Source organism: Stegostoma tigrinum, chromosome 19 (assembly GCF_030684315.1).
Source record: "Stegostoma tigrinum isolate sSteTig4 chromosome 19, sSteTig4.hap1, whole genome shotgun sequence".
Classification (NCBI taxonomy): Eukaryota; Metazoa; Chordata; class Chondrichthyes; order Orectolobiformes; family Stegostomatidae; genus Stegostoma; species Stegostoma tigrinum.
Genome location: NC_081372.1, coordinates 55,056,409 through 55,083,773, shown reverse-complemented (window position 1 = coordinate 55,083,773; position 27,365 = coordinate 55,056,409). Strand labels below are relative to the sequence as shown.

The 27,365-nt window shown below is 40.1% G+C and overlaps 1 protein-coding gene across 6 annotated transcripts in view; it reads left to right on the top strand.

Annotated features, from left to right (window-relative positions):
• The window catches only part of cstf1 (cleavage stimulation factor, 3' pre-RNA, subunit 1), a 37,113-nt gene extending 25,237 nt beyond the window's left edge, over positions 1 to 11,876 (top strand). For all 6 annotated transcript variants that reach the window (XM_059652851.1, XM_059652852.1, XM_059652850.1 and 3 more), the window contains one exon: positions 10,886 to 11,876. In XM_059652851.1, the coding sequence (XP_059508834.1) occupies positions 10,886 to 11,145 (260 nt within the window). In that variant the 3' untranslated portion in view covers positions 11,146 to 11,876. The remainder of the gene's footprint in view (positions 1 to 10,885) is intronic.
• Positions 11,877 to 27,365: the final 15,489 nt, after the last annotated feature.

Here is a 27,365-nt window from a genome sequence, read left to right as displayed (position 1 = left end):
CTTAAAGAGCTTGAAGATGGATAAATCTCCGAGAACCTGCTCAAGTGTGTCGTAGGAGATTTTGGGAAGCTAGGAAAGAAATTGTGGGGCCCATTTCAGAGATATATTCGTATCATCTGCAGCCACGGGTGATGTGCAGGAAGACTTGAGGGTGGCTAACGTTGCACTTTTGTTCATGAAAGTTTGCACGGAGAAGCCTGGGAACTATAGAGCAGTGAGTCTGGCGTTGTTGGAGGGGATTCTGAGAGGCAAGGATTGAACATAGAACATTACAGCACAGTACAGGCCCTTCGGCCCTCGATGTTGTGCCAACCTGTCATACCCATCTCAAACCCATCTAATCTACACTATTCCATGTACGTCCATATGCTTGTCCAATGACGACTGAAATGTACTTAAAGTTGGCGATTCTACTACCGTTGCAGGCAAAGCGTTCCATTCCCTTACTACTCTCTGAGTAAAGAAACTACCTCTGACATCTGTCCTATATCTTTCACCCCTCAATTTAAAGCTATGCCCCCTCATGCTCACTGTCACCATCCTAGGAAAAAGGCTCTCCCTATCCACCCTATCTAACCCTCTGATTATTTTATAGGTTTCAATTAAGTCACCTCTCAACCTTCTCTCTAATGAAAACAGCCTCAAGTCCCTCAGCCTTTCCTCGTAAGACCTTCCCTCCATACCAGGCAACATCCCAGTAAATCTCCTCTGCACCCTTTCCAAAGCTTCCACATCCTTCTTATAATGCGGTGACCAGAACTGTACACAATACTCCAAGTGCGGCCGCACCAGAGTTTTGTACAGCTTCACCATAACCTCTTGGTTCCGGAACTCGATCCCTCTGTTAATAAAAGCTAAAACACTGTATGCCTTCTTAACAGCCCTGTCAACCTGGGTGGCAACTTTCAAGGATCTGTGTACATGGACACCGAGATCTCTCTGCTCATCTACACTGCTAAGAATCTTACCATTAGCCCTGTGCTTTGCCTTCTGGTTACTCCTACCAAAGTGCATCACCTCATACTTGTTTGCATTAAACTCCATTTTCCACCTCTCAGCCCAGCTCTGCAGCTTATCTATGTCTTTGTGCAACCTACAGCATCCTTCATCACTATCCACAACTCCACTGACCTTAGTGTCGTCTGCAAATTTACTATCCCGTCCTTCTACGCCCTCATCCAGGTCATTTATAAAAATGACAAACAGCAGTGGACCCAACACCAACCCTTGCGGTACACCACTAGTAACTGGTCTCCAGGATGAACATTTTCCATCAACTACCACCCTCTGTCTTCTTTCAGCAAGCCAATTTCCGATCCAAACTGCTGTGTCTCCCACAATTCCATTCCTCTGCATTTTGTACAATAACCTACTGTGGGGACCCTTATCGAACGCCTTGCTGAAATCCATATACACCACATCAACCAGTTTACTCTCATCTACCTGTTTGGCCACCTTCTCAAAGAACTCAGTAAGGTTTGTGAGGCACGACCTTCCCTTCACAAAACAGTGCTGACTATCCCTAATCAATTTATTCTTTTCTAGATGATCATAAATCCTATCCCTTATAACCTTTTCCAACACTTTACCAACAACTGAGGTAAGGCTCACTGGTCTGTAATTACCAGGGTTGTCTCTACTCCCCTTCTTGAACGGGGGAACCACATTTGCTATCCTCCAGTCATCTGGCACTATTCCTGTAGACAATGACAAGTTAAAGATCAATGCCAAAGGCTCGGCAATCTCCTCCCTGGCTTCCCAGAGGATAAATCCCATCCGGCCCAGGGGACTTATCTATCTTCACCCTCTGAAGGATTTCTAATACCTCTTCCTTGTGAACCTCAATCCCACCTAGTCTAGTAGCCTGTATCTCAGTATTCTCCTCGACAACATTGTCGTTTTCTAGAGTGAATACTGTTGAAAAATATTCATTTAGCGCTTCCCCTATCTCGTCTGACTCCACTCACAACTTACCACTACTATCCTTGATTGGGCCTAATCTTACTTTCGTCATTTTTTTATTCCTTAAATACCTATAGAAAGCCTTAGGGTTTACCCTGATCTTATCCGCTAATAACTTCTCATGTCTCCTCCTGGCTCTTCTGAGCTCTCTCTTTAGGTCTTTCCTGGCTACCTCGTAGCCCTCAAGTGCTGTAACTGAGCCTTCACATCTCATCCTAACATAAGCCGCCTTCTTCCTCTTGACCAGAGATTCCACCTCCTTCCTAAACCACGGCTCCTGCACTCTACAGCTTCCTCCCTGCCTGACAGGTACATATTTATCTAGGACACACAGGAGCTTTTCCTTGTATAAGCTCCGCATTTCTAATGTGCCCATCCCCTGCAGTTTCCTTCCCCATTCTATGCTCCCTAAATCTTGCCTAATCTCATCATAATTGCCTTTCCCCCAGCTATAACTCTTGCCCAGTGGTATACACCTATCCCTTTTGCATCACTAAAGTAAACCTAACAGAATTGTGATCACTATCACCAAAGTGCTCACCTACTTCCAAATCTAACACCTGGCCGGGCTCATTACCCAGTACCAAAGCTAATGTGGCTTCGCCCCTTGTTGGCCTATCTACATACTGTGTCAGGAAGCCCTCCTGCACACTCTGGACAAAAACTGACCCATCTATAGTACTCGAACTGTAGTGTTCCCAGTCAGTTTCTGGAAAGTTGAAGTCCCCCATGACAACTACCCTGTCTCTCTCACTCCAATCGAGAATCATCTTTGCTATCCTTTCCTCTACATCTCTGGAACTATTCGGAGTCCTATAGAAAACTCCCAACAGGGTGACCTCTCCTTTCCTGTTTCTAACCTCAGCCCATACTACCTCAGTTGACGAGTCCCCAAACATCCTTTCTGCAACTGTAATACTGTCCTTGACCAACAATGCCACACCTCCTCCCTCTCCCCCCCCCACCCCGGCTTTTTTTTTAACCGTCTTCTCTGTTCATACTGAAACATCTAAATCCCAGAACCTGCAACAACCATTCCTGTCCCTGCTCTAGCCATGTCTCCGAAATGGCCACAACATCGAAGTCCCAGGTACTAACCCATGCTGCAAGCTCACCCACCTTATTCCGGACGCTCCTGGCATTGAAGTAGACACACTTCAATCCAACTTCTTGCTTGCCGGTGCCATCTTGCTTCCCTGAAACCTTATTTCGGACCACCCTACTCTCAACCTTTCCTATAGTCAAACTACAATTTTGGTGCCATCCTCCTGCTGAATTAGTTTAAACCCACCCGAACAGCCTTAGCAAATTTCCCCCCCAGGATATCGGTACCCCTCTGGTTCAGGTGAAGACCATCTTGCTTGTAGAGGTCCCACCTACCCCAGAAAGAGCCCCAATTATCCAAGAATCCAAAACCCTCCCTCCTGCATCATCCCTGTAGCCACGTATTCAACTCCTCTCTCTCCCTATTCCTCGCCTCCGTAGCACGTGGCACGGGCAACAAACCAGAGACAACAACTCTGTTCGTCCTAGCTCTCAGCTTCCATCCTAGCTCCCTGAATTTCTGCCTTAAATCCCTGTCTCTCTTCCTACCTATGTCGTTGGTGCCAATGTGGACCACGACTTGGGCTGCTCCCCCTCCCCCTTAAGGTTCCCAAAAACACGATCAGAGACATCACGCACCCTGGCACCTGGGAGGCAACACACCAACTGTGAGTGTCTCTCATCCCCACAGAACCTCCTATCTGTTCCCCTAACTATGGAGTCCCCAATGGCTAATGCAAATTAAGAATAGTCAGCATGGCTTTGTGTGTGGGAACTCATATCTTACAAACCTTATTGTGTTTTTTGACAATGTGACTAAGAAAATAGTTGAGGGCAGAGTGGTACATGTTATCTACATGGACTTTAGTAAAACCTTTGACAAGATTTTGCATGGTAAACTGGCTAATAAAGTTAGATATCATGGGGTTCTGGGAGAGCTTGCAAATTAGATGCAAAAATGGCTTGATGGTAGGAGACAGAGGGTGGTGGTAGAGGGTTGTTTTTTGGACTGGAGGGCTATGACCAGCAGAGTCCTGCAGAGATTAATGCTGGGTCTATTGTTGTTTTTCTTTTATATAAATGATTTGGATGAGAATATAAGAAGCATGGCTAGTAAGTTTGCAGATGACACCAAAATTGTTGGTATAGTAGACAGTGACACAGATTATCTAAGCATATAGTGGGATCTTGATCAGTTGGACCAATGGACTGAGGAATGGCAGATGGAGTTTGATTAGGTGTTGCAGTTTGGTAAGCCGAACAAGGGAGGACTAGCACAATTAATGATAGGACTCGGGGGGGTGTTGTAGAACAGAGTCCTAGATGCTCAGGTACATAGTTCATTGAAAATTTTGACACAAGTATTCAGAAGTGGTAAAGAAGGCATTTGGCATCCTTGTCTTCATTACCTTTGAGTATAGGAGTTGGGATGTCATGTTGCGGTTGTTCAGAACATTGATGAGGACACTGTACAGTTCTGGTTGCCTTATTAAATGAAGGATATTATTAAATTGGAGAGGATACAGAAAAGATTTACAAGGAAGTTACTGGGACTTGAAGATTTGAGCTTACAAGGAGAGGTTGGATAAGCTGCGACTTGTTTCAGGAGGTTAAGGAATGACCTAATTAATTATGGATTCATAGATAAGATGAATAGCAAAAGTCTTTTCCCTAGAGTTGGGGAGTTTAAAATTAGAGGACATAATTTTAAGATGTGAAGAGAAAGATTTAAAAGGAATCTGAAGGTCACCTTTTTGTGTAGAGGATGGTTTGTACTCGGAAAGAACTGCCAAAGGAAATGGTAAATGCAGGTCCTGTTATAACATTAAAGTGGCATTTGCACAGGTATATGAATAGGAAACGTTTAGAGGGATATGGGCCAAATGCAGACAAATTGGAATGGATTAATATGGAAAACTGGGTTGGCACGGATGAGTTGGACTGAAGGGACTGTTTCCATGCTGTAATCTCTAATCTATAATTTGTGTGCTGAAAGAAGCTGTTTCATTGACGCCTGGTGTTAGTTTTCTCTAATTCCTGAATGTGAGCACATGATGCTTTTATGGTTTTTAGTAAATTACTGTAGTTTTGAACTTCAGAATCGGTACTGTGACACTACATGTCACATTTATTTTCTTTTTGGACACCATAAAATAAAGTGATGTGTGAATTTTATTCAATTCTGTTACACTGAACAAAAGGGAAGAACTGATAATAGATTCCATCCTTTTGTGTTCATTTTCAGAATTTGGATGGGCTGCCATTGTTTTCACAGTGGTACTATTGTTTGCTTTCTGCAATGGTATTTGAACAATACATCACTAATTTTGTGTATCTTAAACAGTCACGTGCTTATTGATTATGTTAATAGATGTCTAGATTGCAGTCATTTTTCAAAGGAGGAAAATTTAAAAATGCACCCACTGGGGCATCCGCAGCCAATCATTTAAGGTAATCTGGTTCATGAAATCCAAATGCAATTCTGTTTATCCTTGTTTCTTTTTAGTTGCTATTTTGTAGTGTATGAATTCTGTAGATGTTGAGATTTGGAAAAGACTACCCTTGGTGTTTTTGCCTTATTTGTTGATAAACTGAGACTTGCGGTATTAGAGAATCATTTAGATCATTTTTAAAGTAAGCAACACTGTCAGTTTTGGTTTGAGCTTATCTCATTTCATAGCAGAGTCATGTTATTTCCTAATCGTTTCATGATCGTCACTCCAACGTGGATTGATTACACCATAACAATTCATCATTTGGTCAGAATGTCACCAAAGGGCCCAGCCTGCAACATTTAATATGAAAACTGTGGTTTACAAACCAAATCTAGGATTCGATAAAGCTACCTGCACGAACTACAAACAGAAAAGTCCATGTAGATAATGTCTACCCAACTGTCCTCAACTATTTTCTTGGTCGCATTCTCAAAAAATACAACAAGTTTGTAAAACACAAGCTCCCAAACAAAAAAATATTGTTAGCAAGCTGACCGATGGCTTATTGTATGAGTGCAGTTTCCAATATGGTGCTGAGCCATAAAGATCAGGAACATGTTGGCATCTCTGACCTCAGCCAGGAAGCGAATCAATTGTGTTTGAAATGGTTTCTTCACCAGAAGCAGAAATGCCAAGCGCTTTTTCTACTATTGATTACTGGAGAGACTCCACTGCTAGAAATTCTTTACGTGTTATTGTCACAGAATTTAGCTCAGCTGTGCTGTTTGATACATTTGAAAAGTTACAAATAATTCAAAAGTATTAGAGGTATGCCAGTCACTTGGGAATCTTATGCTAACACAAATATTTGCCTTTTGAATGAGGAAGATTGAAAGTTTTTTGGCCGTGACAAGTGAACATAAATGTTTTTGTCAATCTGTACTGACTGACTTTGGTGATTAGCAATATTGCACAGATCTGGGTAAAACAGTAAAGATGTTTTTGTTTTGGCACCTGCAGATGGGGAAGCTGCACAGGTAGGTCTGGTAAATGTTGCAGTTTTTTCACACTGTAAACTGGCTGGTGCTTGGAATTTGAGGAAGCCCACTTATACACTACAGCAACTCATCAACATGTGGCCAATGTCTTTTCGAAGGATTGTTCAAGAATCTATCATGCTATTGGATTATAATGAAAAGTAGCAGCCTGAAGGTTGAATATGCAAAGGTATAGAATTTATAAAAATGATCAGAAAAGTTGGAAAGAAAACAGAAAATGAGGAAGGAAATTGTGACAAATAGGGAAGGGAAAAGGGGAAGGAAATGAGTTTTAATAAGAATACAATTTAACGAAAAGGGAAATTCGTTCAGCGGTATTAAATGTAAGGATATAACAGCAAATGAATGAGCCATAGGCGATCCCCTTCCACCTCTGGGGAATTTCATGTTGTGAATGTGGTAGTTAATAGAGTAATGGCAATGTCTAAATGTATTTAATTGTTAGTAAAACAGCTTACATTTGTGTAATGTCTTTTAATATAGTTAACAAGACCCAATGTTTTTCACAAGTATATTCTGGAAATTGACATTCAACTTGAGGAGATGTGTGTTCATATAGTGTTAAAGATATAGCTTTTAAGGATAATAAAAAAAGGTGAGGGAAATCCTGAGGCAAAGAGGTTCCTGCAGGAGCAGCTGAATGCAATGCCAGCAGTGATGGGCTAAAGAGCTGGAGGGATACATGGGTCTTGGAGTCAAAGGAATTCAGCAGGATTAGGACTTGAGGTTTACCAAAATGGAGCAGAACAGGATGATGAAGGAAATTAAACATTAAGGAGAAATTTAAAATTTTGACTTCAGGGAATTAAGCCAGTGAAGGTCAGAGAGAACAAAAATCATTGGTGGATGGTGTTATTTGCGAGAGAATAAGATATGGACATTATAGTTTCAGGCTAGATGGAATGCGGGAAGGTTGTAGTTGTGATACAAGACATATATGCCCTTTGGAGATGTCCGGATCCTCAAGGCCAGATACAGAAATTGCATTACAAGCAAATTTCATGTATTCTCTGTCATCAGATCACAGGTTCAAGAGACACTCTAGAGACCTAATCCAGGTATTGCTTTTCAGATGAAATTTTAAACCAGCGTGATGTGTGCCCTCTCACAGGTGGGTGTAGAAAATAGTGTGGCATTATGAAAACAAGAGCAAAAATTTCTTCTTGTGCCTTGTCTAATATTCATCCCTGAAGTGTGCTAAATACAAACTAGTCATGCATTCCACTATAGTTTTTAAAATTTTGCCTATAAATTGATTTCTGCATTTTCACTACAATGAAGTAATGACTACACAAAATGAATTGATTAGATAAGTTCTCAAGGAGAGCCTTTAGTCAAAAAGACACTAAATAAGTGCAAGTCCTTCCTTTAATTAGGCCTGACTGAATATTATCACATGGGAAACACGGAAATTTGCCAACACTTTAAGAAAATGCATGCTGAAATTTCATCATTATTTTTCTTGAAATCAGAAAGCAATTTCTTATTTACACAGTATAAATAGGAATGTGTCCAAACAGTCAATTTAAATTTTCATTATGTGGAATACTGGAATTTAAAAGTTTTTTTCCTAGGAAATACTGCCCTATTTTATCTACTTTTCCACCAACAGTGAAAATTGGTAGCTTTGAACTTTTCACAATTCCACACTTAAAATGTCATTAAGCTTTAAGATATTGAAGAACTCTTAGAATGTTGATAGATTGCAAATCTTTGAAATTGCGAAGGAAATTTACAAGTTGAGAGCACTACAAAAGAAAGAAGTCCAAATGGTGTGTATCCTTGTCACTAAAATGAAGCCATGCTTTTGCACTTTGTGTTCTGCTCACATTTACACAAGACGTGCTTTTTCTATTCAATTTTGAGTTTGTTTAAACTAAACAAGTCAGCAAATCTAGGTTCAGTCTGGGTTTCGAAACTCTGTATAGCAGCTTGCCCATCTGTGAGGCAAGGAAAAGTTTCCTTTTCCCCCAGACACCTGCTAGTTTATAGTGGTCAGACCAATGTAGCACAGCAATTGTGCTTTGCTCCTTCTTTCTCCTGTCATCACAGGAACTTTGTAATGGAGCATTAGGAAAATCTAGTATGAAGTTTGGTTCAGATAATAATTGTTCTTACTCGGAAACCAAGAAACAAAATGCTTTGCAAATTCACATTCACCTGCTGTCTTGACTTTGTCATAGAAGCCCTACAATGTGGAAACATGCCCTTCGGCCCAACAAGTCCACACCAAACCTCGGAGCATTCCACCCAGACCTATCCCCCTATAACCCAGCTAATCTACACCTCCCTGAACACTATGGGCAATTTAGCATGGCCACTCTACCTAGCCTGCATATCTTTGGACTGTGGGAGGAAACTGGACCACCCGTAGGAAACTGGGGAGAATGTACAAACTCCACACAGGCGGTGGCCCGAGGCTGAAAATGAACCCGGGTCCCTGGCGCTGCGAGGCAACAGTGCTAATCACAGTGGCACTGTACTACCCTATCCATCCTCTGCTTCCCCATTCCTGAAAACGTTTGCTGGGCTTTGTTTATAGACACCAGTCACATCCTAGTGCTTTACCTAATTGACTACTCTTTGTCTAAAAGCACTGAGTTTAAGGCGTGAGACTTCACGCCAAAGCTGATAGTGTTCTTAGCAAATGTCAGTTGATATTCACATTGAGCAGGGATCACTGGATCAGAAGTTAGGGTCACTAGGTGATGCCATCATCCCTAGACCTGGGCACTGAAATTAATTGAAGCTCCTTACTGGCGGAAGTTCCCTACTAATTTAACTCTGAGACTTAAAAGCTGTAATCAACTAACTTGGTGCAAACTAGAACATGGTGTGTTCCATGTGGTGAATTGCACACTGGAGATGTATACTGAGTCAATCTTGCATTGTGAGACAGTAAACTAGAAACATTGAACTAGAATTGTTCATTATCAAGTTAAAATTGTTTTCAAATTCTTTTCTACTGTGTTACACAGCCAACCCAGTCATCCTGTTTTCAGTGGTGGTGTTAAAAGTTGAGGTTTTTCAGAAATCACCGAATGATCAAAAAGTTTATTTTTGTCGCCAGTTTTCTCTTATCCACGTCCAAATTACCGAGTTACAGTTTCATAGAAACTGTAGTTCCTCAGTGTCAGCTTTTATTTTGGTCACCCCTGCAACTTACCATGGAATGTTTGCAAATTTTAGTTTCATTTACCACTTAAAGTTGCTGATTTTGGTGGTTTGACTAAGGAGTTAACTGTCAGAGGTGCAAAACTCCTAAAGACAGCCTTCCCAATGCCTCCAGCCTTGTGAAATTTAAGGTAGATAATACAATGAATAAGAAATTTGCATCTTGGGGATTAAATTAAACTGAATTTTCTGGGCTTCAAGCACTGGATTAGCAGGCTCCTTGAGGCATGCGGCTCTAGAACTACCTGTGAGACAACCCCTGCATTCTTCATGTGCAAATCTAGACAAGGACTATTGAAAAATGCATTGAATTTTTCAAAAGAAGTGGAGAAGTTACAGTTCAAGTTGCCTTGTCTTCACCTAGTGTTCACAGCAGCAGTTCTTGCAATACAGTTGAGAATGGGCTGGCTTTCCCTTCACTGATCTTATTTGTAACAATTACATTTATCCCACTAAATTAAGTTTCGCAGACCAAGAATTCAACTTGGAACTTGCTCGGTTTCCCCTGCTCCACGTTGTGTCATTAGAAAAGCCAAAAGTAGAAGCCGTTTTGTGGGTATAGGACAGAAAAGAATGAAGACATTGCATAATTGTTCATCAATTATTCACCAAAATAGCCAGTTTACTTTTTAATCTCTGAATATATGGTTGGGTTTTATTTTAGGCTAAAACAATACTTGAAGGATTAAGATACATTCAGACAGGCAGCTGGGGTTAGTTTCACAAGGAATGGCGTTAGACAGATTGCAATAAGCTGTTAATATCTAAATGTCCAGAACCTTCCTGGTCGGTCACATTATAATTGCCTTTGCCCAGGACTGGCTGTCAATACTGAGGAGGATCATTTAATTTGGACCTTTGGTTTAGGATAATGGTCAATTGTGGAGTGACAAGTTCACACAGATTCAGGACTGAACTTGGAATCCTCTGTCCTGAATAGTCAGTCCTGTTTGAGAAATACATTTACTGCATTCCTTATTCTTTATAATGAATATATTGAGTTTCTTTCAACCAAATTGCCTTTATCTTAAATTGCTAGTTCCGTACAATATGGTGAGGGAAGTCTAAATTTTGTTGTAATTCACAAATAAGGACGGTGGATAACTAACAGACAATGTAGTATTTTACTTACAACTAAAGGAAAAAGATGAAATAAAAGATTAAAAAGTATTGACGAGTCTTTGAATTTGTGTTTTCTTTCCTCCCATTTAGGAGCAGGATTGAGTGGCAGACAGACACATCGCACCCAAGCTGTCTTTAACCATACTGAAGATTATGTGCTTCTCCCTGATGAAAGGACAATAAGCCTTTGCTGCTGGGACTCGCGTACGGCTGAACGCAAGAACCTCCTGTCTCTTGGACACAACAATATTGTTCGTTGTATTGTGCACTCTCCTACCAATCCTGGTTTCATGACCTGCAGTGATGACTATAGGGCCAGGTTCTGGTATAGAAGATCCAGCACTGATTGATTCGTGCAGCTAAAGTATGAGAAGGTGGGGGCAAGAATCCTGGTACAGAGAAGAAGATGGGAAGCATTGTAGAAAATGAAGTTCTTCCATCTAGCTCTGTACGTTCCCTTTTTGCCATTTCCCAAACTTTTGGCCTGAGGGAGTAACAATTAATTCTGAAGTATTGGTTTACCATCAGCTAAAATAGTACTTGGTTTTTATGAAGTTTCCCAGCTTGTTGACCTTCACTTATTTGTAATTGTTTGTAATCCATCTGCTTTTGTTCATCTACATTCCTGGACTATGAAGATATAAATATGTTGTCATATGGGAAACTTCGGCATCGTTTCGTGTGTTTTCAAACATTGTCCCACAATTGCAATTCCAAAAAATTATCCTTGCTTTCCACAGTCGTGGATGCACTTAAAGCCCTTTTAGTCTTCTAAGTCAAACATATGTCCCCGTCATTTAGAAGGGGCTTTAAAATAGGGGCTGACATTGATAAAAATCATCAATTTAATTTCCAGTCCCCTCATTTCATAGTTTTGACTAAAGTTGAACGTTTGTATTTCTGATGACAGATATCATTGCGATAACCTTTGTAATTGACTTACTGTCAGTGGATCCTTATTCCAAAAGGGTCAAACAATCAACTCCAACATCTACCCTATCTGCATAAGCCGTATGATGACTGTTCATAGACAATTCATTCAGGGGCATTGCAGCAGAAATAAAATTCTGTTCTCATCCTGTATCTGTTTTCTGCTGTTCTGTTGTCGCATGAAACCTCTGGAAAGACTGACATGTTACATTGCTATTAACTTGGATAAATGCTTCTGTGCAGGTCCTAATTGCTGCAGGCCTAGTGGACAAAAGTGCCTCCAGTTCAGTGCAGCCTTAGTTTCAGTTCAAGTATCTGTAAGTTGACTAGCGTGACATTTGGAGAACTGTCACGGGGTACAGAATATGAGGTCCTTTTGATTTTCTAATATGAGTCAAGTTTGTTCAGTTATGGTAAGAGCATTGTGCTGAGCATAAGAAAGAAGTTACTTGGGTAGGGTTCTCCATCCTGATTCTGTCTGGTGACCATTACTGGAAAGTTACCAATGGTGAGGATGAGGTAGTACCACCCTTGATACATGCCCCTTCTAATGTGGTGAAATACAGTTGTACACATTCATTGTGAGATCTTGCTTAAATTTAATGACAAGGTTTTTGAGACCAAAGAGTCTGTATGGAACTTTACATCATAGTGTTGTCTTTGCCTCAGCTGAAGGGCAGATTAGTGAAGGAAAATAGTGTTTGTTCTGTATTACATTACACCTTTTAATTACTTGAACAATAAATAGTTTAAAGGTGAATGTTGACTCTACACTTGCTGTCAGTTAATGACCAGTGTTACTTGTTCAGTCAGTATTTATGTGCAATATCCATACTCCCATTTAGTTGTCCATAATTTTGAGATGTTTTAAATCAGCTAATCTTGTAGCCTAGAATAGGTATTGCTTTCATTTTAACTAAGTCTTACATTATTGGTGATCTACAATATCATTGAATTCTATCCATTTTTTTTTGGGTAATGCATTAGTCATATTAGGAAATTACTAACAGTTATGTTGTTGCTAGTTTACTGGTAGTAAATAAAAATTGGAATTGCTATTCGCTTTTGATGTTCTTGTTTGCTTCCTTCTCTGCTTTCAACCAGCTTCTGAACTGTGATTTTACAGTTATTTGTAGCCGTTTTTTACATCTCACCATTTCTAGTGAGTGGATCCAGACACACTGACAGAGTAGCCCAACAATGGAACACACTTTAGGCAAGGGCCTCTGAGTTCAGGTACTCCACCTAATTTTCAGTTTATTCACCCACTCTTTCTTTCCTTTTCTAGGAATGTTAAGGAAGATTGTAACATCCTTACCGTGTCTTATTGGTGCTCTTGTTGATATTGCCACTTCTCTCTCGGGGTTTAGGCATTTAATCTAGTCTGATATTTAACCGAGTGCTGCTTTGTTAGTGCAATTTAGAGACATAAATTAAACTGAGACATTAAATACTTGTTCCATTGGATTAGAAGATCTCCAATAGCAGTGTCCAAAAGAAGCGTAGGTTATATGGTCAATACTTCTCTCTCAGCCAACATGCCTAAAATGAATTGTAACAATTAGGGATGTTGACCAATTGTTCTGGGGAGTAATTTTATTTTAAATTATAATTAATTTTAGATTTTATGTCAAATCTAGGATTATAAGGACTAACTTCCAAAGGCTCTCAACATCTTTTTATTTAAAGGAGTGAAAGACTTTACTTCTGTCAGTCCAAGCACATGTAGGAATTTCAGTGATGTCTAGAGGAAATAAGGTGACCATTGAAACTTTTGTACATCTTAACTTTAAGATGAGGAAAAGGAGAAGATTTGGCCCTCATGCCGTTGGTGATGTTCACACATATATTTGTGTTATAACTCTGCTGGAATAAGTGCATTGAATAATTGTGCCGCACTATTCCATGATCTGTCACTAAATGAGCGAAATCCCATGAGACCACCAAGGTGTCCAATTTGCTTGCCTGCTATTCTGGATAAAAGCAGTTCACACCAGGTTTCATCATTAACAGAAAATAACTTGTATACTGTAATACCACTAAATTTAATGAATGGCAGGGAGAAAAAAGGACTCCTAATCTACTATTATGTGATTGAAACTATATTCCTTAAAAACATCAAATACACTTATGCTGATTCATGATTAAGACATACAGTTTGACACATATGGATGAAAATATATAGACAGGGAAACAAAATTCTAAGGGGCCGGGTAAACCAGCTCTTAAGTTTCTTTTGATTTCAGAAATGATGGTATATTTAGTTGTCTGTAAAGCGATGATTGTTTTTCACTTCAGTGATTGATCCAGTAGACCTAGGCGTTTTCATATTAAAATTTGTTTATGTTACTTTTTTTTCCCCTGTCTTGGCTGAGAGAGATGGTTCAGTTTGCTGGCTTCAGAAATCTCTGGCTGCTCTGCACTGTCAGGTATAAGGAAATTTCAGGACAAAGCATGGTGGCTGTGTTTTTCCTGCTTATGTTGAGTGCTAAAATGTCAGAAAATAAATAAATAGTGTGACAGGCTTTCTTATTTCAGGGACAAGCAATTTTACAAAATAACTTAAGTCACCATAACCATTGCACATGTAAATATGATAAATTATCCTTTTGGTTTGTAGCTATCGTGCCTTGGTTATTAACACTCACTTCTGAGTGAGAAAATGGTGGAATCACAAAAAAGTGATGCTTCAGTATATTAGTGAGGGAGTGCTCCACCGTTGGAGGTGCTTCCTTTCAGATGAGATGTTAAACTGAAGCCCTCTCAGGTCAGATGTAAAAGGCCATATTTTGAAGAACATGCAAGTTCTTTGCAGTGTTCTGGGCAATATGTATCTCTCAACTGACATGACAAAACAGATCATCTCAACATTATCATGTTGCTGTTTAGGGAGCTTACTGTGTTCCCTGGCTTTCGTGTTTTCTTTACTATGAAAGTGACTGCACATCGAAAATACCTCTAAAGTGCATCAAGACCACCTGTAAGTGTGACATGTGCTATTTAAACACAAGTCCTTTTTTCAAATTCATTTTATAGTACCACCACTTTTATTTCTGGAAGCTAGGAGAAATCCATGTGACAGCATGTAAGATTTCATTATCCACTTAATAACGCTGTGGTTCCCAGACTAATGGTCAACAGAAAGATTGAATCAAGTCGCGAGCTCCCCCTCCTCTGAGACAATGCTAATGCAGCGTGTGCCCTGCTAATCTCTCTGAGCCATGGTCTTTTGCTGTGGGCATTTTTGTTGCTGGGGATATGGAGAGCTTGGCTTGAAGCTTAGAGTCCAGTAACTTGCACTTTAAGTTGTAAATCTGTTTGGAACTTACACCTGCCTAGTGCAATGCCAATGTACTTGGTGGCTGTGCTTTAGCAGCATGTCTGAGCCCAACCCTGTGGTCCTGGTACTATGTAATATCAGCCACTTTGACTCTGTGCTTCTGCTTCGTCTTGTTCAAGTTCCGTGAGCTGGAGTAGCTCAGATAAACTGGTGAGAACAAAATAAAACATCTACAAAGTACATTAAAAACAGATTTTCATTTAATGAATTCAATACACTCAAGTCCTTCTGCTCCTGCATCCCCTTTAGTGTTGTACCCTTTATATTGACTCTCCATGACCTCACTACCAAGACCAATTACTTCACATTCTTCCATGTTGAACTTCACCTGCCTCCTGTCTGTTCATCATACCAACTTGTCAATGTTCTTTTGAAGGTCAAAATCATCATCAGTGCTCAATATTTCCAAGTTTCATATTTTCAAATTTATAAATTGTGCTTTGTATACTAATAGACCTAAGTCGTCAATACATATCAGGGAAAGCAAGGGCCCCAATACAGACCATGGGAGCTACACCACAAACCTTGGTCAGCAAAGATGCATTCATGGTTGTAGGATCCACTTTGCAGAGACTGATTAACATTATACTTAATAGCAAGAACCTAATGTGAATCTGATTTTTTTTTAAAATGTTGGTCATTCAGTAATTTGATGTTTTGAGTGCTTTGGTAAGTTGTTTCAAAGGCAGTTCATATACTGCAAAGCCCTTTGAAATCCTAAGAATGTGAAATGGTCCCAATATATGCAAGATGCTTTTGTTTTTTGTGACTCTTTAAAAGAAAATCTCTTATTTGACAAACCTTTTGAGTTTTTCTGCATAAAATCTACTTCATTTCGTAACGACTTCTTAAAAATGATTTTTTTTTAAGCTCACAATGAGTCTTAATTGAAACAACTTTTCACAAGCTAATTTAGGATCATGTTATTGACCCAGGTAAGTATTTTGTTGAGGGGTTTTTATGCTGGGCCAGTTGCTGCAAGTGTGTGGAATGAAATGGCTTGTGACCCAGAGCTGCATATTGGAACAATGATTTGCTTTATTTTGACATCCTTTTAGTACATGCCTTTTTCTTCCTTTTTTTTCAGCGCTTGGTAAAAACCACAAATCACCGTTTGCTCATGTACAATGAAATTGTATGCTTTATAATGAAGTCACTGCTTATACACCCCACGTAAACAATTAAAGCTTCTATTCTAACAGGAGAGGAACCTCTGACTGTGAGAAATGACTTCAATGCAATGTAATTTTAACTTCCTTTTGTGCCTATCTGTCCAAAGTCCCTAGCCTGTATCAAGTTTGTGTTTTGAGGTGCACTGATTATTTTGAGGGATTTTGCTATCATTTCCTATTATAGGGACAGGAAGCAAATTGAAACCTTCAATGTTACTGGCTCGTGACGAAAAGCTCTGCATGGTAGCTTTCTTCTTCCTAGAGCAATGATACAGAAGCCAGCTGAAACATCTTATCTGCACGTACAGGAAACCTGTACTGCATACTTCACAGGAACATGATAAAGCAATATTTGACTTTGAATTGCATGATATGATAATGCAAATGACCAAAAGCATGGTTAAAGAGAGATGTTAAATAGTTCCTTAAAGTAGGAGGTTGAGGTGGAGAGATCTCGAAAGGGAATCCCAAAACTTGACAGCTGAAGGTACAGCCACAAATGTATTACTTGAAATCAGAGATCCTGAAAAGGCCACAAGTGAATAAGTATAGAAATGAGATTACTGAGGTATGGAGGGATATGGCTACATTGGGGTGAGCAGTTTTCCAATTAAGGTGCTGTTTAACCAGATTAGTACAAGAATGGTGCGATTTAGACGAGGGCAATGGTTTTTGTCAGCCTCAAGTTTGCGGAGGGTAATAGAATGTGGGAGAGCGAGACGAAACAAAGGAGGGCTGCAAAGTCAGGCAGTGTTATGGACATGGCAATAAGCAGACCCAGTGATGGAACAAATATATGTTTGTAAGCTCATCTCAGAAAGTAATAACTACCCTTCAAAGGTAATCCTGAAGTCATGAAAGAGTTCCACATAAATGCCAAACATTTTATTATAAAATGTCAAGGAGATGCAGTGGTATAACGTATTGTCATTGAACAGATTCAAATTAATGCTCTAGAGATATGTGTTTGAATCGCACCATGGCCGATGATGAAATGAAATCTGGAATTAAAGGCTGATCTAATGGTATCAAAGATAATAGGACCTGCAGATGCTGGAGAATCCGAGATAACAAGGTGTGGAGCTGGATGAACACATCAGGCCAAGCAGCATCTTAGGAGCAGGAAAGCTGACCTTTTGGGCCTAGACCCTTCTAGGCCTAAAACATCAGATTTCCTGTTCATCCGGCTCCACACCTTGTCACCACTAGATCAGCGATAACCATATTACCATTGTCAGTTATTGTGAGAATTCATTTGGTTCACTAACATCCTATAGGGAATGAAAATCTCCCAGTGTCATCTGCTTATGACTGTGGATCCACAGCAATTTTTTTGCTTTTAAGTGTCCTCTGAAAAGCCCAGCAAGAAACTCTGAAGGAGCTAAGTGCTATAAAGTCTTATAAAAGGAACTAAACTGACATGCCACCATCAACTCAGGCACGGGAAGTGACAACAGCAAATCTTGCCCGATTGACCCTGGAAAGTATCCTTTTTAACATCTGGGGCTTGTGCCAAAATTGGGTGAACTGGTCCACAGGCTAGTCAAGCAAAAGCCTGACAAGAAGAAATGCCAGAGGAGTTGAATAAATACTTTGCACCAGTTTTCACAGTAGAAGACATGCATTGCATTCGAAAATTACTAATCAAGAGGCAAAAGGAGAGGAAATAAATACAATAAGTATCACTAGAGGAAAATGTGCCTGAAAAAACTGAGGTGGCTAAAAAGTGATAAGTCCCCTGGACCTGATGGGTTGCTTCAAAGAACATAGGAGGAATTGACTACAGAGATAGTGGCTGTGTGAGTAATAATCTTCTAGGAATCCTTAGATTTAGGAAAAGACCCAGATTATTGGAAAACTACCAATGTGGCACCTTTATTTACAAAGGGAAAATGTCAAAATTCTTGGCCAGTTAGCTTTATTTTTAATGGGGGAAATTGTTAAGAGTCTGCTATTACAAAGAATACAGTAACAGAACAGATAGCAATACATAAAATGATCAAGCACAGTCAGAATGATTCCATGAAGGGGAATTTGTGCCCTAGCAAATTTACTAGAATTTCTTGAGAAGTTGGCAGGATAGATAAATTGGAATGAGTGGATGTAATATATTTGGATTTTCAGAAGCCAGTTGATAAGGTAGTACACAATAGGCTAATTATTAAAATAATCTATAGTATTCAAGGTAGAATATTAGCATGCATAGAGGATTGGCTAACTAATAGCCAGAGTTGGGATAAGGAGTGTATTTTCAGAATGATAACTAGTAATATTCTTTAGATCTGTGCTGGGGTTACAATAATTTACAATATATATTAATGATTTGGATAGTGAATGTAATATGGCCAAGTTTGTGGATGGCGCAAAAATAGGTTGATAGGCAAATGGTATTAACTGTATGAGGAGTGCTATAGACAGGTTAAATGAATGGGCAATTCAGAGATGGTTCATTAGGCTGATACCAAGAATGGAGGGCAACAAACAAAACTGTTAGAAATCACAGTAGGTCAGGCAGCATCCATGGGCAGAGAACAAGCTAATGTTTCAAGTCACGAGTCTCAACTGCTTGCTGTCTCTCTGTAGGTTTGCCTGACTCACTGTGATTTTCAGTACAGATTCCAGCATCTGCAGTAATTTTCTCCTACCAAGAATGGAGGGTTTACCTTATGAGGAGAGCTTGAATAGATTGAGTCTGCACTCAATGGCATATGGAAGAGTGAGAGGCAGCCTTGTTGACATATACAAGATTCTTAGGCAACTTGACAGGGTAGGTGTAGAATGGTTGTTTCCCCTTTTGGGAGAGTCTAGGGACCAGAGCCATATCCTAAGAGTAAGAGGAGACACATTTAAGACTGAGATAAGGAGAAATTCTATCAGAGGGTAGTGAATCTTTGGAATTCTTTATCACAAATGGCTGTTAAGGCTGGGTCATTAACTATGTTCAAAGCTAAATGGATATTTTTAAACAGTAAGGGAATAAAGCATTCTGGGGAAAAGGCAAGGAGGTGGAGTTAAGGATTATCAGATCACTCAAGATCTCATGGTGGAATAAACGCAATGGACTGAATGGCCTACTTTTTCAGCTATGTCTTATGTTCTTATGCTTGAGCAGTCATAGCTTACAAAATATGTCAGAAACACCATCACCACCTTTGCATTGATAGTGCGAAGTCACAAAGACTGGTTACTGTGGCACCTCAAAATTAATTCTAGATGCAATGAAATTTAATGGCATCAGGTTGAACATAGGGAAGGAAAATTCTTGATTACTACCACCACCCCTCCTTGGCTAATGGGTCAGTCCTCCTCCACAATAAGCAACATATGGATGATGCACCAAGGGTGGCAAGAGCACAGAATGTACTGTGGGTGGGGGACTTCATTGACCATCACCAAGATGCTCAGTAACTCCACTACTGACTGACCTGGCAGAATCTTCGGAATATGGTAGGTGGGGAGACAACCAACTAGCGAGAAAGATGTACATGACCCTGCCTTTACCAGTCTACCTGTCACATTTGCATCTGTTTGTGACAGTATAAGTAGGAGTGTAGGACAATATTTGATAGACCATCACACTGAGGTTGTGTAGACAACATCTAGCTTTTATGTTAAGTATGCCCTCTATCATTTTAGGTGGTGACACTCATGCTGAATGGAATATATTCTGTGCACATCTATCAAATCACGAGTGAGCATCCATTAGCACAAGTAGAACTGCACTCAACCTAATCCATAACTGAGATAGTAGGAACTGCAGATGTGTAGACTCTGAGATAACAAGATGTAAAGCTGGATGAACACAGCAGGCCAAGCATCATCAGAGGAGCAGGAAGGCTGACGTTTTGGGCCTAGACCCTTCTTCAGAAATGATTTCTGAAGAAGGATCTAAGATCGAAACGTCAGCCTTCCTGCTCCTCTGATGCTGCTTGGCCTGCTGTGTTCATCCAGCTCTACACCTTGTTATCCCAATCCATAACTGCATGGTTTGGCGTATCTCTCTCTCTCGTTATTACCATGTCAGGAGATCAGCCATGGCTCAATGAATGGTACAGCAGGGTGGGCCAGGAACCACCACAGGCATATGTAAAAATGAGATATCTCAAGTGGTGTGGTAGAGGCAGCATGCAATGGACAGGGCTAAACAATCCTACAATCAACAGACTCCATCAAAACTCTATAATGCTAGAATATCGGGTGTGAATGGTGGTGAACGCTTTAACAACTGGGTGGAGGAGGTGGCTCTGCAAGTAGCACCCTGAATGATGAGGGATTTCGGTGCATCAGGGTAAAAGACAAACATCAGCAAGCAAAGATGTAAAACTGATAAACCATGCCAACCTTTTCTGGAGGTCTCAGCATTTAATCTGATAACCATTAAGGAGATATAGTTTCAGAATGACAAGAATTTGGTCCCAAGTATTGAGAAATATATGACATTCAAGAAAAATAAGCTATGAAAAAGTGGAGGCAAAGCACAGTTAAGGATAGTGTATGTGCAATATCAGAAATTATGTTGGTTCAGGACTTCTGGCTGTGGGATTGGTTTGGGTGGGGATGAGGAATGATAAGAGAAAGAAGTCATTCAAATAATTCTTGGCAGTGGTCTACAGGCCCCCTAATAGTAATCAGAATGTAGGACAAAGTATGTAAGAAGAAATATTGGGTGCTTCAGATAAAAGGGATAGGTGACTTCAATCTTTACCTAAACTGAAGAAATAAGATTGGCATGATTACCTTGGATAAGGAGCTCATGGAGTGCTTTAGAAATAGATTCTTAGAGCAGCATTTTTTGGAACTGACCAGAGCGAAGGTTATATTAGACTTGACATTGTCTAATGTGACAAGACTAATTAATTACCTGATAGTTAAGGTACTGCTAGGTAGCAGCCAGCATAATATAATTGAATTTTACATCCAGTTTGAGTCAGTTGGGTCTAAGACTAGGGTTTAATTAGTGCATGAAAGCTGATCTAGCAGAAGTAAACTGGCATACCAGGCTAGAAAATAGATCAATGGAGACACAGTGGCAGGCATTCAAGAGCTATTTCAGGATACTCAGAATAAGTGATCTCTGACTATAAAGAAAAAATCTAAAGGGTTAACTAAATAAATTTTTAAAAAACATCAAACTTAAGGAGAAAACAATTAACTGTGCAAAGATGAGTGGCAGTTCAAATGATTAGTCAGAGTATAAAGAACAGTGGAGCACGAAAGTTTAACCGGGGGAAGAAATTAGAGTATGAAAGCAAGCTGGCTAGGAGCATACAAATGGAAGGCAAGATTTTTTTTTACAGATATTTAAGAAGGAAACGAGTAAAGTAAAATAAGTTTTGGTGCTCTAGAGAATGAGAATTTGGAATTGTTAACAAATAAGAGAATTATTCTTTTAAATGGTAGATAATATAAGCAACAGTTTCCTCTCTTCATTATCAACAATACAAAAAATAGACAGTCCAGTAATAGCTGTAAATCAGGAGGTGGAAGGAAGAAAGCCACTTTGTGAAATTACCAGTGGAATGAAAATGGTACTGTGCAAACTAATGGAGCTGGGGTTAGGGCTAGGCTCCAGGTGGATTACATCCTAAGGTCTTGAAAGAGGTTTCTAATGAGCTAATGCATGCGTTTTAGTCAATTTTCCAAAATTCCCTGGATTCAGAGAGAAATCAATCAGAAAGTAGTAGATATAAACCGTCTTTTCAAGAAGGTAGGTAAAACAGGAAACTACAAGTTAGTTAGCTTGATGCCATGGGTCACATGTTTAAATGGATCACCAAGGTGATTATAGCTGGAGACTTCAAAAAAGGCAAGGTAATTGGGAAGAGTTAGCATTGTGTCATCAATGAAAATTCATCTGCAATCAAACATTGGAGTTCTCTGAAGGAGTTGTACACCCTGTGGATAATGGGGAGTCTGCAGATGCACTGTACTTGGAATTCCAGAAGGCTTTTGATAAAGTACCACATCAAAGATTATCATACCCTGAGTATTGTGTGCTGTTTTGGTCTTCCATTCTGAGAAAGGACATCCTTAATGTAGAGCAAAGGTTCATCAGACTGATTCCTGGGATTCGAGGGGTCCCATATGAAGAAAGACTGTACTGACTGGGCTTGTACTCACTGGAATTAAGAAAAATGAGGAGGATATCATAGAAACATGTAAAACCCTAATGGGACTGGACAGGTTAGATTTGGGAAGAATGTTCCCAATGTTGGGGAAGTCCAAAACTAGGGGTCACAGTTTAAGAATAAAGGGTCAGCCATTCAGAACTGAGATGAGGAAAAACTTGACTAAGAAAGTTGTGAAATGTGGAATTCTTCACACAAAGCTGTAGGGGGCAGTTCATCAGATATATTCAAGAGGGAACTGGATGTGGCCCTTGCGGCTATAGCAGTCAAGGGGTATGGAGAGAAAGTGAGAATGGAATATGGAAATTGAGGTTGTAGACATGCTCGCCGTGCTGATGGGTTTGGTTGTAAACGTTACATCACCCTGCTAGGTAACATCATCAGTGTGCTTCCGGTGAAGTGTCAGTGTACTGTCCCGCTTATTTATATGCCGTGGTTTGCAGGGGTGATTGGTATTACTTCTGGTTCTGTTTCTCAGCAGTATGTATAGAGGGTCTAATTCAATATGTTCGTTGATGGAATTCCAGCTGGAATACCAGGCCTCCAGGAATTCCCTGGCGTGTCTCTGTTTGGCTTGTGTGATTATGGACGTGTTGTCCCAGTTGAATTTGTGTCCTTTGTTGTCTGTGTGTAATGGGACAAGTGAGAATTGGTCATGTCTCTTGGTGTCTAGCTGGTGTTTGTGTATCCGTATTGTCAGTTTTCTTCCGATTTGGCCTATGTACTATTTCTCACAGTCCTTGCATGGTATTTTGTTTATTACCCAGTTCTGCTAGTTTTGGTTAGGAGATCCTTTACATTCGCCAGCAGCTATTGTAGGATAGTTGTTGGTTTGTGGGCTACTCTACCCTACAACAGCTGCTGATGAACGTAAAGGATACAAAATACCATGCAAAGCAAGGCATATAGATAACAAGTGGGACAGAACACCGGCACTTCACCGGAGGCACACTGACGATGTTACCCAGCAGGGTGATGAAACATTTGCAACCAAACCCACTGGCCCAGCGAGCAAGTCTAAAACCTCATCCACAACCCGAGCTACAAATATTCTTGAAAACTTTTAGGTACAGAAATTATACTCTTGCACCTAATTTCCATGTTTCTACGTTTCTAAAAGCTTATAATCTAGGGTAACATATTAACATGGATCGGAGATTGGTTGGCAGAAAACAGTGCTTGAGTGATCTTTGTCTGAATGGCTATATGTGATAAGTGTGTGGTGGGATCTCAGCTTTTTACTATTTATAACAATAACTTTAAAAAAGGTAACAAAGGAATCATAGATAAATATAGAGACAACACAAGACAGGTAGCGAAGTAGAATGTGAAAATGATAGAAGAAGTTGGAGAGAGGTGCAGATAGGTGAAGTGAGTGGGCAACAATCTGGCCAATAGAGTATATTTTGCGAAAAGGTCCGTTATATGAGATCTTAACTTTAGCAGGAAGAATAAAAAAGCAGAATATTATTTAAGCAGAATACTGCTGCAGAATTTCGAGTTAGTTGGGAATGTAGAATTTGAAAGACAAACAGATCAGGCAGGATGTTAATGATTGGTGGAACGGGTTAGATGGGTGGAATGATCCATTTCTATTCCAAATTCAAATGTTTGTGTCACATGTAATCATAGAATCATAAAACCCCCACTGTGTGATATATACTAGCATCAACTTTCATTTGCTGCATTCCATATGAAGAAATGTATGGAGGTAGTGGATACTGCAAGGAAAATGGACCTCGATAACATTCTAGCAAAGGCACTGAAGACATGTTCTCAGGAACTAGTCCCTAGTTAAACTGCCGAAGTACAGTTACCACAGTGAAGATCCAACCAGCAATGTGGAAAATTGTTCAGCTTTGTCCTGTCAGCAAAAAGCAGCGTAAATCCAACACAGTCAATTATTGCCTCATTAGTTAAGAACTGAAAGATCCACAGATGCTGGAAGTCAGAAACAAAAACAAAAATTGCTGGAAAAGCTCAGCAGGTCTGGCTGCATCTGTGGAGAAAAATCGGAGTTAACAGTTCAGGTCCCCTGATCCTTCCTCAGAATTACTGGTAGCAAGGAAAATGTAGGTTTTAATGCAGGTTGGGGGAGAGAACAAGGAGTAAACAATTGATGAAGATTGAGCCCAAAGAGAAAGAAGAACAATTGGACAGACAAATGTGATCAGGCTAGGAGGTTGAATAGCTATTAATAGGGATTGTTAGTGGTTAACTATGGGTTGTGTGTAATAGCGAGGAACAAGCGTGTGTGGTTTGGGGTAAGGACATGGGAGTACAAACCCTGAAGTTGCTGTACTCAACATTAAGTCCAGAAGGCTGTAGAGTTCTCAAACGGAAAATGGGGTACGGTTTTCCAGATTGTGCTGAGCTTCACTGGAACACAGCTGAAAGCCTGAGATTGAGATATTAGCTGGTGGCCAAGGTAATGTGTTAATGTGGCTTTTTGTTTTTGTTCGTATTGCCTCATTAATTATCAGCAAGTGATAAAAGTTGTCATTAATAGTGTTGTCAAGCTGCACTTAGCAATAATAGGCTCACTGGCATTCAGTTTAGATTCTGCCAGGTTTCCTCAGTCCCTGACATCAATGTGGCCTTGGTCAAAACATGAACAAAAGAACTGAATGCCTGAGTGGGTTGGGGATAGGAGTGGAGATCAGGGCTCTTCATATCAACTTAGTGTGGTATTAAGGAGTTTGAGTAAAAGAACCGTCAATTGAAAAAAGGGGAAACTCTCCAATAGTTCCGCTGGTTGGAGTCATACCTGGCACAAAGACAGATGGTTGTGATTGTTGGAGATCAGTCACCTCCATTCCAGGCCATCTCTGAAGGAGTTCCTCAGGGTCATGTCCTTGGCTCAAGGATTTTCAGCTCCCTTATCAATGACTTTCCCTTCATTATAAGGTCAGAATGGGGGTATTGACTGATAATTGTGCAATGTTCAGTACCATTCCTGACTCCTCGGTCTGAAGCAAATCATGTCTAAATGTGGCAAGACCAAGACTATCCTCAAGCTTGGGCTGATAAGTAGAAAGTAACATTTGCACCATGCAAGTGCCAAGCGATGACCATCTCTAACAAGAGAGATTCTAATCATAATTCCTTAACCGCCAGGATTTTGATGGGGGGTAATCATTGACCAGAAAAACTGAACTTGTCTAGCCATATAAATGCAGTGGCTCCAAGAGTAGGTCAGAGGCTGGGAATTCTGCTACAGGTAACTCACCTCCCGATTCCCCAGAGCCTGTCCACCATCTACAAGGCATATGTCAGGAGTGAGGTGGAATGCTCCCCACTTGCCTGGATGGGTGCAGCTCCAACAACACTCAGGAAGCTTGACACTATCCAGGACAAAGCCACTCAGTTCCATCCCATTTAATACCTTCAACATTCACTTCCTCTACCACCAATGCACCTTTGTAGCAGTGTGTACCAATTACCAGATGCATGTTACAACTCACCTGTGCTGCTTTGTGTGTATCTTCCAAACCCACGATGCCTATCATCTAGAAAGACAAGGGCCACTTGCAAGTTCCCTTCCAAACCACAGACCAGCCTGACTTGGAACTTTATCACCATTCCTTCATTGTCATTAGGTCAAAAATATGGAATCCCCTCCCTAACATCTCTGTGAGTGTCTCTATGCCACAAGGATTGGAGCAGTTCAAAAAGGCAGCCCGACACCACTTCCAATAAATATTAGCCCAGGCAGCAATGATCATGTCCTTTGCATGATTTTGGAAAAGGAATAGTATCTAAGGGTTAACGAAAAGAAGCACACATCTTTGTGATGAGACTTATCAGCTGGAAATGTACCATGGACACAGCCATTTAAATGAAAAGCATCTGTTTTCCAACATTTTCTTTATTCAGTGGTGAGTGAATGACATTTTCCTTGTTTCTGTACGTTTCATTGGCATAAAGCGCTTTTATTCCAGCTGCAGAGAGGAGGTGGATATCTGCAGTGGAGCCAAAATTCCCTAGTTTCATTGCAAATTACTACTTAAAGGAGCACTGTTTTAGAGAGAGGGGGGAGCCATGTGTTAATCCCTTTCTTCTTGTAACCTTTTCCTCTGCTTTGTTGAAGGCACTGCTTCTTTTGAAAAGCTTTCGGATGATTCTTCAAGCACTGTATACAACATGACTTTTGATCCATTATTAAACTGAATTTGTTGACATGAATTTACAACATTATCCCTTCTTCATCAACAGATGTGTGTAAAATTGTCTGACATGTGACATTATATCATCATATCGTAAATATTTAAGTCACTCAGATTTTCGCTTTATTAGTTATTATTATGTAGGATTTTCTGTGCATACTTTCTTTTCTACTCGTTCACAGGATGAGGGCACCGCTGGCTAGGCAGCATTTATTGCCTATCCCATAGGGTAGTTAAGATTCAGCCACATTGCTGTTGTGGTTTGGAGTCACATTGTAGTACAGACCAGATAAGGATGGCAGTTTCCTTCCCTAAAGGACATTAGTGAACCAGATGGGCTTTTCCCAACAACTGACAGAGTTCTTCAATTGACTCTTAATTAAAAATACTTACTGAATTCAAATTGCACCATCTGCCATGGTGGGATTTGAACACAGGTCCCCAGAATATTACCTGGGTCCCTAGATTAACAGCCTGGTGACAATTGCCTCCCCTCCTCTATACATAGAGTTTTATATCATAGAGATAGGGCCAATTGACTCCATGAATCCATGCAAGACTCCTCCAACTTTAATTTAGTTTCCCTATTATACTTTAAAATGTCCACACTTCCAATTCTGGCCTTTTGCACATAACAGATTGTAATTCCTCTATCATAGGTGGCTGTGCTTTTAGCTACCTGGACCCTAAAGTTTGGAATACCCTCTTTAAATATCTCCACTTTCTCCCCTCCCTCTTTTTTAAGACACTCCTTCAAACCTATCTATTTGACCAAGGCTTTGCTCACCTTTCATAATATCTCTTTATAGTGACATTAATTTTTGTTTGATTACA